The sequence below is a fragment of the Brassica rapa genome, chromosome A03, assembly GCF_000309985.2.
Source record: "Brassica rapa cultivar Chiifu-401-42 chromosome A03, CAAS_Brap_v3.01, whole genome shotgun sequence".
Classification (NCBI taxonomy): domain Eukaryota; kingdom Viridiplantae; phylum Streptophyta; class Magnoliopsida; order Brassicales; family Brassicaceae; genus Brassica; species Brassica rapa.
In genome coordinates this window covers 33375311-33390575 of record NC_024797.2, presented here as the reverse complement: position 1 = coordinate 33390575, position 15265 = coordinate 33375311, and the positions used below count along the sequence as shown (strand labels likewise).

General features: G+C 39.9%; 1 protein-coding gene and 1 pseudogene across 1 annotated transcript; one reads left to right on the top strand and one right to left on the bottom strand.

The window, feature by feature from the left end:
• Positions 1-9638: 9638 nt before the first annotated feature.
• Positions 9639-12535, bottom strand: LOC103849452 (RNA polymerase II-associated protein 3). Its single transcript, XM_009126210.3, has 12 exons — positions 12438-12535; positions 12252-12350; positions 12051-12158; positions 11848-11972; positions 11626-11747; positions 11461-11543; positions 11185-11376; positions 10873-11010; positions 10597-10782; positions 10422-10516; positions 10240-10337; positions 9639-10126 (listed from the first exon to the last, which is right to left on the bottom strand). The coding sequence occupies exons 1-12, from the start codon at positions 12477-12479 to the stop codon at positions 10023-10025; spliced, it is 1392 nt and encodes a 463-aa protein (XP_009124458.1). The 5' UTR covers positions 12480-12535; the 3' UTR covers positions 9639-10022.
• A 152-nt stretch (positions 12536-12687) lies between these two features.
• Positions 12688-14889, top strand: LOC103849451 (annotated as a pseudogene).
• The last annotated feature ends 376 nt before the right edge of the window (positions 14890-15265 follow it).

Sequence of the window (15265 nt, the reverse complement as noted above, 5' to 3'; positions counted from 1 at the left end):
AATGCGCATCGATCGATTGTTCTTCCTCTCGTCGACCTCTAAGTGGTCAGCTCGAGTGAAATGTCCTTTAAGCTCCAAAATGCTCCAAAGTCATTGCTTTTCTCCGAAATACACCTGAACCTGAAAACATACCTAGAAGAGTAGAAAACATAGATATATATATATATATATATATATATATATATATATATATATATATATAGTAAAATACTTATATACCATGGATAAAAATGGGTTAAATCCAAGGTATATAAAGGGCCTTACTTACGTAGTAGATTGGTAGTTGCTTGCTTCCCTCCTCACGTATTAGTACGGCGATTACGGCGTGTTCTGAGACTACTAGATATAGTAGCAGGACCTCGCGCGAGTAGTGGCTTGGATAAGAGAGGAGGAGTGGTGAGATACGCCTTTAGCTCATGGAGAGCGGATTCGCATTCTTCCGTCCACTGGAAGTCCTTTGGGTTTTTTAGGGTTCCAAAGAAGGCATGAAATTTGTCGTAGAGTCTGGAGATGAATCTACTCAAGGTCGCCATTCTTCCTGCTAGATTTTGTAACACCTTGACGTTCTTCGGGGAAGGGATCGAATGAATGGACCTGATTTGATCCGGGTTGGCCTCGATGCCCCGGTGGGTTACAATGTACCCGAGGAACTTGCCGGAACTGGCCCCGAATGAACATTTAGCTGGGCTGAGCTTCATGTTGTACTTCCGGAGAGTGGAGAAGGCTTGTTGCAGGTGAGATATGTGGTCCTCCACCTCTAGGGACTTGATCAGCATGTCATCGATGTAGACCTCCATGGTACGCCCTATCTTGTCCGCAAATATCATGTTCACCAGCCGCTGGTTGGTTGATCCTGCTTTCTTTAGGCCAAACGGCATGATCTTGTAGCAATAGATCACTTTAGACGTCATGAAGGATGTTTTCTCCTTGTCTTCCGGATGCATGTGTATTTGATTGTAGCCGGAGAACGCGTCCATGAAGCTCATTAGCTGATGCCCCGCGGTGGCGTCGACCAGCTTGTCGATATGAGGCAGAGGGAAGGGGTCCTTTGGGCAGGACTTGTTGAGGTCTGTGAAGTCTATGCAGACTCTCCAGTTCCCGTTCTTATGCGACAACATTGGCTAGCCACTCTAGGTATTGCACTTCACGAATGAACCCCGTGCCGAGAAGGCTTTCGACTTCATCGTTGATGATGGCGTACCTTTTGGGAGCGAACTTTATCCTCTTTTGTTTGACGGGTTTATGTAGGGGATGCACCTGCAGCTTGTGCATGGGAGCAAGCGAAGTAATCGGAGTTAGACCTGAGGAAGTCTATTAATCTCCTCCTTAGTCCTTCGGTCAGCTTGGAACCGATCTTGAGATTTCGGGTCTGTGACACCTCCGATCATAGATGACCGGAAATGACACCGTCGTTGTTCCCCCGAAGGTCGATCCAAGATCCCAGAATAATTCCGATCACCTTAGATCAACAAACTGAGAACACCGACGCTCCTATCGGATATCACTCTAGGCTTTTCAACCCGACAAGCAATACTCGATAGTTGGTTTGTCCCGGACAAGGACTAATATGATGTGAGAGCTAGTATTTTATAAAACATTCTTTATACCTTATTTATTTTCTTTAAACATTTTACAAACCGTTATAGTTTTATCCTGTGGCCTATCGCCCAACAACATTTTACAGTAAATATACATCAAAAGGTTCGTTGCAAGGACAACAAAAACAACCGCTGATTATGCCGTTCCTTCTAGTCCAAAAGAGAAAAGTGTTTCCCGCCTAATGATTACCTGCACACACGAATGAGTCGTGAGTAACAAATACACAGTGAATCTAGAATCACAATAGAACAAATCAACACAAGCAATCACAATAATGCATTAGTATGATCATTCAAGTACTAGTACATAATCACTATGAATCTCTTCCTATACATCGTTCCATATCACCCGCCCTTAACTCATAATTATATATATATATATATATAGGCATATGCTAAACCCGAATAATCACTTGATGAACACCCAACACTGGATCGTCACCCAGTACACGGCCCTAGTCTGCAATACCGTAACTCCGTGTCTTCATACAACTTGAAACGTTCACGTGAACCACATACGATCAAGCGACGGCTTTTCATATTACGGTGATATTTAGGTAGCGAGTATTGACCAAGACTTCATATGAATATTACTTAAATACTTAACTATATGAATGCATATCAGATTAGTACTTAGAAACAAATAAAAGTCACACATAAACCTCCATGAACACTTATGAGTATTTCGTAAGAGTTCACACGAGTTAAACTCTTCACTAATTTTTAAGAACAATTAGACAACACCTAGCCATTCATGACTATTGACTGCAGATAAATCATGCTACACTCATACATGATTTATTATCCAACTATCTAGACTCACCTTAAAATAAGTCTTGAAACCAAAATTTAAGAAATCTTGGAACTGATCTCGAACAAGCTGAAAAGAACCTGAGAATGGACAACGTTCATTATGGTTACTAGGTTTTCTGATCACCACATCCAAACCACTTCATTACAGCTTACCAAAGGAGTACACAATTACAAGGACGAACTGGAGTGAGACAGCAAGACTAGCAAGCAGCTGACAAAACAGAACACAAGTACTAGCTTTAGATACTTAGTTCGGTTCTGAAGAAGAATTTTAAATAAGATCTTATCAGCTCGATTCAGAACAAGGTTTAGCAGTTCAGATCAAGTGAAGTTCATACCACGATAAGATCAGTTCAGATTAAATCAAACTAGTTCATAAAACATGAGCTAATTATTCCAGCAACTGATTTAATCTGAAATATATAAAACTGAAACGATGAAGCTTAAACAACTGATCCATGATAACAACTTAACTGATCAATATCTGATTCTGATCAAGACTTGACTGAGGCAAGAAGATTAAGCTTACCACAACAACTGATGGACAGAAGAACTCACTTGATCCTCCCCCTTACACTGAACCTGCTACTGAACTTCTGATATTCTATACAGCAAGGAACTGAGATAGAGGATGAAAGAAAGTCTTCCAAGGTCTTGTCTATTTTTTCCTGATTTTTCCTCTGATTTTTTTTTCACTTTTTCTTTTCTCTCTCACTGTTTTCTCTCTGCAAATTTTTTTTCTTTCTCTGATCAGTTTGTTCACGACAAGGAGAGAGGGGAAAGGAAGAGTAATTATTTGATGTCAAGCTAAGTGTCTTGAGGTACTCCAGACTTGGTGAACATATGACAGCTGGCAACTTGATTCATAATCATCAACTAAGCAGCTCACTAATTCCTTCCTCTGAAGAAATCTCTCCCAGCCACATAATTTAATTTTATTTAATTAAGCAAGTAACAACACTGCTTGTGACTATCATGTGTTTTTTTTTTAATATAAAGTCATTGCACTCTTTCCGTCTCAAAAAAATTTGTCCCCGAATTTTCAAAATATAACTGTGCACACTTCACTGGACGACTGTGGTATCTGAGAAGAACTCTGGGTAATCAGCTCTGAACTTATCTTCATCCTCCCATGTGACAATAATTCTCTGACCCTTGCCCCAATATACGTGAACTTGAGAAATCTCTCGGTTCCTCAATCTCTTGATATGACATTCGCCTATCCGCAGCGGACCTTCAGGATAGGTGAGGCTTGGTTGCAAGTTCTCTGGTTGTTGCGGCTCAACCATATTGGGGTCTGGTATATGTTTACGCAACATCGATACATGAAATACCGGATGCATAGGCATATCAGCAACATCAATTGATATACCTTGGATTTGACCCATTTTTATCCATGGTATATAGGTGTTTTACTATATATATATCTATGTTTTCTACTCTTCTAGGTATGTTTTCAGGTTCAGGAGCATTTCGGAGTAAAACTATGACTTTGGAGCATTTTGGAGCTTAAAGGACATTTCACCCGAGCTGACCACTTAGGGGTCGACGAGAGGAAGAACAATTCACTTTAAGCCCGCAACGTTTTACCCATACTATGCGGCATGTAAGGAAAAATTCGTAACAAGGCTTCTAGAACTATACAAAACATCCTAAAAAATGCACGAAATCGATCTCGCAAGGCCAACTATTCACAAAGCACTATGATAGAAAACGCTTCTTCCCATGGACAAATTTACGCGACACCTCAGTCCTAATTTCTCGATCGCAAATCAAATTATTAGCATCCAAAAAGGAACAACAATTTTGGCTGCAAACACCCGTAGTCAAACCAGAATGTTTCTCAAACGCAGGGCTAAGACTAAACCCTTGCAACATCGCGAAACACCTTCAAGCCCGGGAACATTTCAAGCACAAAACGCGGCATACGAAAGAATAACAAATCTTCAGCATCACGAGACGTCGCAGACGCCTGAAGATTCATTCTTCGACGAAATTTCCTTTCTCGATAAAAACACCTTCTAGGAAGACCAGAAAGTCATAAGCAATAACCTCTTCTCAAAACATATCCTTCGCGAAGACTCAAAATGGTAATTTTTACCATTAATTTTGCTGCTGATCACAACAAACTCTTAACATCCTAAACAGACTTAGCCATCTCGTAGAGATGACTCTTGTACATCCGACACAAGGATAATAGCCCTATAAAAGAAACACAAAATTTTTGGTCAGCACTTCCAGAAGGCTTAAAAATTGTCCTTGGAGAGATGCTCGGTTCCAACAATACAAGTCGTATAAGCCAAAAACCTATTGCAGACTTTAAATCGGTATGGAATCACGATGAAACAGAAACGGGATACGTAAGTCAAATTTGTCATCACACCCTCTAAACCCAGGAGTAAACCTAGGCCATGCCCTAAACCCAACGCACTGGTCTCTAACATCTCTAGGCATAGTATCAAACACTCTGATACGAGATCCCAAAATTTGTCTCTTTGCCAATATTCGAGCGTCTTCAGAAATCCGGCAAGTTTACACACTGCGGAAAACTCTCGAAACAGATCACGGATATAGCAGTTTACAAAGAGTTAGATTACGAGATGACAACTCGTAGTCTTCCTTCTACACCCATATAAAATGCCATCGGCAGCAACACGCCTGATAACCTCTACATAAAAACTAGACCGTAAAGGTCTCGCTGGAAAACTAGTCATAAGAACCTTAACTCCAAGACGAACTACAAAAGGCTTGATCCCTTCAACAAGGGTACGTAGGCAGCCGTCATAAGGCGCAGCCCCAATCTTATCGCGTTCTACTTTTAGAAGAGAGAGAAGACCACTTACCCCATACCTTTTCAACCATTAATTCCGCCTAACTCACCTAACGTGCCTAACTTGCCAAGCCACTCGCTAGAACCCCACGCTAGAAGCTCATGGTTCTAACAAGCTGGGGGACTAACTGTTAGGGTCAAAATCGGTCAAAACGGAATCAACGTCTGAAAGTCCGGAAAAATTGGCATGAACGTTTTTACGAAAAGTAATCTTCGTAAAGAAATCTTTACGAAGCGCCTTGCGGTAAAATCTTATTTGAATCTCGGTCAAACCAAATACAGATTGTCCCAAGACAACGGACACGTATCCAACTGGCCATGGATGAGCTCATGCATGATGATCGGACCGCGGACAAGCCAAGCTCGATCAATACGCGGAGACGAAGCATGCACAAGGCTCGGTCGCTACGTAGCGACCGAGCACGCGTACCACTCGATCGCTACGTAGCGACCGAGCACGCCCACGGCACTACATAGTGACCGAGTTCAGAACCAAGCTTGGTGACTACGTAGTGACCGAGCACATGCACATTTTGATCGTTACGAAGCGATCGAGCTTTCCCAAAACGTCGATACGATGCGAATCCATGCATTCTCGTCTACTCTTTAATGCTATCTCCCGAAGACCGTAGCTGAACCATTTCATGTTTCTCGTTATTCAAAGTCATCAATCAAACTTTACGATAAAAACCGCAAAAGTTCATTTTTATCGAAGAAACCGTAATAAACGTTTCGAGTCAAAAGACGGTCCAAAGAGACGTAAGACGTGACTCGAAGCCCACTTAAGATTTCTTAACCAAAAGCCCATGAGCCGTATGACAGCTTATGCTTGGTTCGCAAGGAAAGATAATTGTCAAGTTTCCGCGGATAAATATGAAGTTTTCGAAGATAATCACGAAGATCGGAAAAAACGGAAAATCTCCATTTTTTAGCTATGACGGCTTAAGGGCAGAAGGAGAAAAGCATAAACCGACCTAGGAGCGAGTGTCGGAGGAGTTATAGGCGAGAGGCAGAGAGGAGGACCTTTTTAGAGCAAACTTAGCACTTAGAGCAACTAGGCAACTTCCCATTTTTTTTTATTTCGAGCTGCGACTCAACTAGGTTTTGCAGTCTTAGGTTATTAGAGCTAGGAAACTCGCCGACAGCTCTTGTAGCCGAGGCTCCTACCTTGTTGTAAACGCTCATACGAAAATTTGGAATAAGACTTTTTTTTTTCTCTCTTTTTACGATTTCTTATCTTTTCATCGTTTTCATTCTCGTATTCTGATTGCTTGGCGTGTGGTTTAGCAGAGATCCGAGACCTCTGGAAAATTAGGGTTTTCCTAACTTTCCTAATTTAACAGAAGTCGACGGTGCGAATTTCGGTTCCCAAATTGGCCCATCTGCCTCAAAACATTTTATCAGCTTCGGCCTTGTGACGGAGAGGTGAGAGATGTCTAGCCACGTGGACAATGCCATCCCTTCTGCCTTCTTGATAGGCCGGTTCTGAAATCTGTCACGGTTTCGATTCCCAGTCCCTGGCTGGTCGTGGAGAGGGTATCTCGTCTCGCTTGGTTCGGTCTGATCTGATCCCCTTGGGATCTTGCTTTTGCTGCGTCTTAGCGCGACTGGTGATATCTTCCTCCCTTTTTTTCTGCGCTCAGGCTCGGGATAGGACGTCTTCCATGGTTTTGCACTGATATTTGGTTAGCTCCTTATAGAGGTCCCTGTCGGGGAGCAGGTGTTGGGGTCAAAAACAGTTGCGGTGAAGTTAACACTCGAACGTCCGAAGAAGAAAGTGAGAATATTTCTACGACAAATACTCTTTCGAAAAAGATTTTTTTTTACAAAGAGCTTTGCGGAGAAAACACAAGACATTGGAGAAAAACCCGAATAAAGTCGCTATGTAACGACCAAAGGCACGTCCCGCTCGGTTGCTATGTAGCGACCGAGCGCGCGTCCTGCTCGGTCGCTAAGTAGCGACCGAGCTCGAGCCAAGCTCGGTCGCTATGTAGAGAACGAACTCGAGCCAAGATCAGTCACTACGTACCGACCGAGCACACGTCCCGCTCAGTCGCTACGTAGCGACCGAGCGCACGTCTAGTTCGGTCGCTACGTAGCGACCGAGCTTTTCCCAAACGTCGAATGCAACACAAGTTCATGGATTCTCGTATACCGTTTGATGCTATCTCCAGAAGACCATAGCAAACCCATTTCATGTTTCTCGATATTTGAGGTCATCAATCAAACTTTACGATAAAAACCGCGGAAAGTTTGTTTTTATCGAAAAGAAACCGTAATAAACGCTTTGGGCCAAAAGACGGCCCGAAGGGACCTAAGACATGACTCGAAGCCCACTTTACGATTTCTTAACCAACAGCCCGTAAACCATAGGATGGCTTACGCTTGGTTCGCAAAGAAAGATAAATGTCAAGTTTCCGCGGATAAATACAATGTTTTGGAAGATAATTACGAAGATCGGAAAAAATTGAATATCTTCATTTTTGGGTATGACGGCTTAAGAGCAGAAGGGGAAAAGCGTAAACGGACATAGGAGGAAGTATATAAGGAGTCCTAAGCGAGAGGTATGGGGAAAGAACTTTTTCACAGCAAACTTAGCACTTAAAGCAATTAGGCAACTTTCCGTTTTTGTTATTTCGGGATGCGACTCAATTAGGTTTAGCCGTCTTAGGGTTGCTAGAACTAGGAATCTTGCCGATAGCTCTCGAGCCTAGGCTTATACCTTGTTGTAAACGCTCATACGCAAATTCGGAATAAAACTTCTCTTTGCTCTCTTTTTTACGATTTCTTATATTTTGTCGTTGTTGTCTCGTCGTCAACATACCACATTTGCCTCAAATTCCCAACTTCTAACGGAATCGAGGTAATATGGGGAAATCTGAGAGTATCGCAGGTGTGTTTCGCCGCACAAATAGAGAAACATAAGCTCAAACTTTTGTAGCCAAATCACAGAGAAAAGACCAGGCAAGAATAATGAAGTAAGCTTGTGCATCTTGCTTACCTTAGTTGATTGAATCTCTTCATGATGTCCTCCTATGATGCATTTATGAATTTCGATCCACTCTGCCTTTGATGCGTTTGAATTCATACCACACATATCTGGCTTCAAAAGAAGGTCTATTTCCAAAAGCAAGCTTTGCAAAATCATGTCTCTGTTTTCTGATTTTAGCTTCCCCTGATTTACATTCATCTGCATCTCCAGCGTTGCAACTTTCCATCTGCACAACAAAGGTTATAAAAGAATACAATTGTTACTATATCGCTCACATGAGTCTGATATTCAATAAGATAAGCAAATACAAAGTCTGATACTTGCACATACATTTTGATATAGAGCGAAGATATGAAACTAAGCTTTGAACTCATCTAATTCATCCCAAGTTTTTCCTGAAGATTTTCCGAAATAAGAAACAAAAACACATGTTTCATGAGCAGATTTTGATCTTATCAGTAGCACAAAGAATCAACAATGGCTGGCTCTAACATAATTCCGATTTGAAGATAGAAAGATGTTTTTTCCTTCAATCCAATCAACCGAATGTGATCATCATTTTCAAGCAACCTCATCATCTCCAACGTTTAAGTTTTGATTTAATTCTGAATAATCAACGAACTTTTTTTAAATCGAGAAAAAAAACCCTCGTATCAGCCATATCAAAAGCAATCAGTATGAGTTATAAGAGAATATGAGTTCAAGGAGAGGGACCTCACACATATTTATACTGAAACCACACTAGCTCTCAAATCTAAAGAACGCTTTGAAGACATATCGTGGAGGCGTGAATCAATGATATTAATCACGAAGTAATTAATCAGACCGTTACAGTCGAGAGACAATCACAAACGTCATCCCCTCGCCGTCGCACGCATAGAATAGACGAACTTTGTTTCTTCGATCAAGCGGATCTAGGGTTAGGAGGCGAACCCCATCAACCCGGGCTGGAAGCTTGGACAAATTCGAAGCCCAAAACGCAATAAACACCGAAAGCCCAACAGGAGTGTGAATAAGTGAAACGTAGCGGTTTGTGTGGCCTGGACACGTGTCAACGTGAGGAAGGTCGACTTATCTAAGTGGCAGACGACGTGGACTCTCTAGGAGAGAAGAAAACCCTATTTTTATATATAAAGGTTTGTATTATAGTTCTATGAGTGTTTTCAACCTCTTCATTGTTGCTTATGGATATTGTCTTGACTTTCAGCGTTACTTATCTGAATTTTATTCTTATATAGTTCGACTCATGTGACTTGGATCTCACAGTGAACGAAACAGAAAGTCAATATCATTTCCAAATTGACATACATGTTTCAGGCATAATAAACTCTAAGTAGTAAAACATTATCATGTTTACACAACTAATTACTAAAACTAATCAAATCCATTACGTACCCTTTACTGGTTCGTGTTTATCCCTAATCCAATTAATCAAAAGATAATTTCTGTTTTCATTACCCGAAAGTCCATGTAATTTGAATCGGGTAAAGTTTGAGTCAAATGACCCGAGCCGAAATGAACATGCGTAGTTCCAGTTGCATAAGCAAAACTTGAAAGGGAAACCCTCCCACGTGCCACAATACATAGGATGAAAACAAAACAGACAATAGATTTTCTGAGATATAATATAAGACAACATATCCTGGTCAATTTTCTATCCATAAATATATGAGCAAACCAGAGTCGGACCGGCCCGCAAGCAAAAACTACTTCAGGACGATTGGAAAATGTTTATTGATCCTGCAAAAATGTCCACCATGCATGAAGCTAAGAATCGCAATCTCGTGCGTTACTGTTTCAGGCAGTATCTTGATCTCAGTTCGTCTAAGACCTCTGCATATTCCATTGGAGTTGCTTTATTGCAGAAAACATCCTCCCAAATCTTCCGAAGCTCTGATAAAAAAAAAAGAAATCAATCAAATCATAACTACATTCCGATGTAAGTTAATTTTTACACAATCAGATTAAAGATCGTTGGCTTGGCATGAAACTGATAAAGAGCGTACCGTTTTTCTCCGTTGAGGTAAGGCACATGACGATCATGTCGAATCTAGGAACCTTTGTTAAGTTGTAAATGTATTTAACAGCCAAATCCATGTCTTCACTGCAATATACAAGAAACCATAAGCATTAGATTTTTTACCGAAAGTTTTGGTGAACCAAGTTGCATAATGGTCGGTTTACTCACTTGAAAAATGAGGCTACACATTTGATTATGTCAAACAAAACCGGAGAAGTCAAGGCGTTCTTGAAAATCTGAGGTAAAGAGCTCGGTTTCGTAACCTGATACATTTACAAACCGGATGAGTGGCGCTGTTCTCTAAGGATCGAATAAATTAATTTTTGCGAGTCGTATTTCAAACCTTTAACAGTTGGTTTTGTAACGCAGGGTCGCCAGAGAAATTCCGCCAAGAGTTTTCAAATTCGTAAGCAGATTTTGGGGCTTGAATGTTTTTAGAAACTTCAGCCATTGCAAGTGACGCTGCATGAGCAGCAAGCTCTTGCACTGATGGCGTTAGTTCTAGCTTTCTGCTCGTAACCCGGTTTCCCTGTGAAATGACAAGCTTTGCAGCATCAGATAGGATTTTGCTGTGTGCTATATCAACCTTTATAACCCCACTAAGATTGCATATACTCACCGGTCCAGATGACTGAGTACCATTTACGTTAGAAGACTTTGCCGCCATTTCATAAGATTGAATCCTAGACGTCACTTTCTTGCTGTCTTCAGTTTCGGTGATAGCTGGAACTTTCTTGGAACCTTTTTCATTTTTCTCCTGAATATTCCACAATTAAAAAAAATGGTTTACCAGAGGAGCTCTCAAAATTTTCATGAGTTAAAGGATAAAACTTTTGTGATAATAAAATCCTACACAACCTTTACTTGTGAAACAAACTATACACTAACCTATTCTATTAGATATATCTAACAGCATAACATTGGTATATACCTCAGACTGTACACTTCCAATGAGCTTCTTCCCCGAACTTTCTTTGCTGGGCCGAACCATATCCTCCCCTATGGTCACCGGCTTCAACTTCATCTCCGTATCTGTCAATTCTGTCTTCTTTTCTAAACCAGCTGTCTTGAGCATCTCTTGTGCAGTTCTTTGCATTGCTCCTGTGGCTCTCTCAATGATTTCCTGCCCAGAATTCAAAAAAGTTGACTAATTTTGTTACATAAAGTTTATCATGTAAATGGCAAATATACAGCAAAGGATATGTACTTTCTCGAGCAAAGATTTGATGTCAGAATACTGCTTCTTGAGTTCCTGGCTTTCAGGCTCTAATCTTAAAGCAAACTCTGCATCTGCGATTCAACTTAAAATTTAAAGAAGAAAAAAAATATGTAATAAAGAAATAGTTTGCATCTTAATGGGAGTGTGAGACACCTTCCTTGGCTTCTTTGATCATGCCTAGTTGTTTTCTAGCTGTTGCTCGGCGTGAGTATGCCTTAATGTAACGATCATCTAGATTTAAGGCTTCTGTGCAGTCTACCTCAGCCTCTCGATACCTATTGCAAATAAACATTTAAATGTTGATTTTGAGATAAGCCATAGCCCGACGACAACGGAAGAGAAGCAACTAAAAAAAAAAAAGGATAAAGAACTAGCCTTTTGATTTTGAGATAAGCCATAGCCCGATTTGAAAAAGCCACAGAGTTTGGTGATAAAGCAATACTCCGAGAGTAACAATCGATGGCCTCATTGAACTTCTTCTGCTTGAAATATTCATTCCCCTGTAATATTTGAAGGAAGATGAGAGGAATATCAAATATACAGCCAATCATAATAAGCCTGATGAATAAGTAAAATACCTGTTCCTTTTCTGAATTAGCATCGAACTGACTATCGTCATCACTTGAGGCATACTTTTTCACAACGTCATATTTCCCTGAGCCACTTGGTCTGAACTTCTCACTGCTCTAAAGAAGTTTCAAAAGCAAGAAATCTCAGAAAGACTTAACAATACCGCAGAACAACGTATCAAGTGACTCTGAAGAGAGAAGAGAACGAACCAGGTTTGAAGAAGTAGATGGTTGCTGTTTCATTTTCTTGTCTTTATCCTTCAGCGAAAGTTCCCAGTCCTGTAAGTCATTCAAAAATCCCTGGAAGTCCTGGAAAACAACATTTTTAATAGTTTCGATTTCTTCTACTCAACCTTCAAGTAGACAAATAATTTAGCAAGAGAGAGATTTAGTAACCTGAGGTTGATCGCGGCCGTGTTTGTTCGGTGACCTAGCCATTATTACTCTGATTCTCCGGCGAGACGATTATTCTGGAACAAGACCGACTTTCATTTTAAAAGTTAACTCAAAACCAAATTATTGAACTTGGGCCTTATTATTATTGGGTTTATTTTAAGCGTTATAGGGGTTTACGACCGAGTAAAACCGGTCAATTAGCGGGTCAGACCCGATTCAGTTTGTTTGTTTTCTTGAGGAAAAGGAAATTGCAGAAGTGAGGTGAGGTAAACCAAAATCAAAAGCTTTCAGATCTTGAAGAAGAACCTAACCTCTTTCGCTTTCTACGAAAAACATGACTGTAAGTCTCACCGATCCCAAATCTTCGACGTTCTTAATGTAATTGTTTTTGATTCTTATGAGTTTGTTTTTCTCACGGTGAATTTCTTCACCGATTTTGGCTTTTTTTTATCTCAGTTTACTATTCCGATCGATAATGGTGATTCCGTGAACAACGCAGAAGCTGATTCACAAAGAAAACTGTATAATACTTTCTCATTTTTGTGTAATGTTAGAACATTTGGGATTGGGTTTTAGGGTTTTGTGCTGGACATTTTTTTGTTAGGTACCAATATGTTACTGGCACTTCGATTGTCGCTATCAAATGAAAAGATGCGGTTTTGATGGCTTCCGACATGGGAGGTATGTTTCCTTTCCTTATTGTTGCCTCCCTTCTATTGGTGTCTTGATTTAGTTAAAAGATGTTTCTTTGGTGTGAAATAATTCATGTCTTCATGCTTTGTATAGTGATTGGTATGGATTCTTAATGAAGTTCAGAAGCTTGTCATTTACATTAACTTTGCTTTCGTAGTAGGTTAGGTAGTTCCACTTCCTCCTTTTGTATACACTCATGAATTGTTTGCGATTTTCTGGAGTGTTAAGTGCTAATTGTATGTTCATGACTCCTTGGTATTCATGTTTGTAGTATAATTAGTATTTTTTTTGTTACAGTTCTTCAGTTGTTACTTTATTTTCCTATCTCCTTGCAAGACTTATATATGATACTAATAGCGAAGATGGTAACTTTATGGTCAAGGTTGATTTGTATGTCTCACAAGTGGGTATGAAATTCGTCATGGGTCAAGGTTTTAACTTTGATATGCAAAAAAGCTGTTTTTAATAGTTATTTAGCTATTTGGTAGATAAGAAAAATGTATTTTGGCTAAACATATAGGCATGCAACTGCTTTGTTGTTTCAATAAACATCTCGTTTTTGTTTTGGATGGAACTTTAACTATAGCCATCAACCATTTATTTTCTTTTTCACTGCAAGTGCTATGATTTGTCCATAGGCTCATGATATTATGATGGTATATCTCGGTGTTCACTTTCATATTTGTGTGAACTGGCAGGTTCATATGGATCCACCTTAAGATACAAGAACATTGAGAGAAGAAGGCTATTGGTAAGCATTCTCTTCTAGGGGCCAGTGGAGAAATCAGTGACTTTTAGGAGATTCATCGTTATCTTGATGAGCTCGTGTAAAAATCCGCTTGATTAAGCTTCTTTTTTTCTTCTTGTCAACTATCATGCCTGACGAAACCCTTACTTTTTACACAGTTTGAATGATAACATGTGGGATGATGGTAACTCTTTGGGACCAAAAGAGGTCCACAACTATCTAACCCGTGTGATGTACAACCGTCGCAACAAGTTTAACCCTCTGTGTAACACTCTCGTCCTTGGAGGTGTCAATAATGGGGAAAGTTACCCTGGAATGGTATGCCTCAAGACTTTCTATTCGCATATAGTAGTCTTATGAATGTGACTATTGATTTAGATATCTTTGATTATCTATAGGTTTCGATGATTGGTGTTAGTTTCGAGGACAATCATGTTGCCACCGGATTTGGAAACCATCTCGCTAAGCCAATTCTTCGTGATGAGTGGCATGCGGACGTGAGTTTTGAAGATGGTGTCAAGGTCCTTGAGAAATGTATGTGTGTGCTTTTGTACCGTGACAGATCGGCTATTAACAAGCTTCAGGTTTGTCATTAAATATCATGTTTTGACCTTTATTAAGTTGTGATTGAAGCTCATTGTTTTGAAAGATACTAATGTAAATTGCTTTGAAACCTTATGCAGATAGCGAAGATCACAGAAGAAGGCATTACGGTTTCTCAGCCATACTCACTTAAGACATTTTGGGAATACAAGGCATTCCACAACCCGACTGCTGGTGCTGAAGGCTCCTGGTAAGAAGCCTAATCAAACCACATATTGTCTGGAGATCTTTCAAGAAAGATGTCTTTTTAATTTATTTCATGTGATGTTTTGTTAAAACACTACGTACTCTAGTGGATGTACAAGCAACAGTGGTTGTTATTCATGAAATTTCGAAGTTAGATGAATGAAAATTTATGGATATTTCTGAACTTTTGACAATTGAATCTTAAAAAAAAAAATCATATTTTATGTATCAATCATGGGGCATTCGAACATATAAGCAAGTCCCAATTGGCACTTAGCATAAAAAAAATTGCGGTGTAATGATTAATTTGGTCTGTAGGGTATATTTGAGAAGAACAAAAAACAACAAACGATAATAGTGCAACTCCTGATGATTTTCATGTAACATCATGTGAGTCTTCAATGAGTGTGGCACATCATATCTAAAATTCTTGATGTCTTTTTCAGCTATATAAACATTCTGATATATTTGAAACAAATAGTAAAAACTCCATCAAATTAATTTTCATGTAACATCATGTGAGTTTCTCTATCTATGAATTCCGCCTTGTATGCCTTTCACATTGATGACCCTGCGCTTGACTGACTTGCAAGTGATA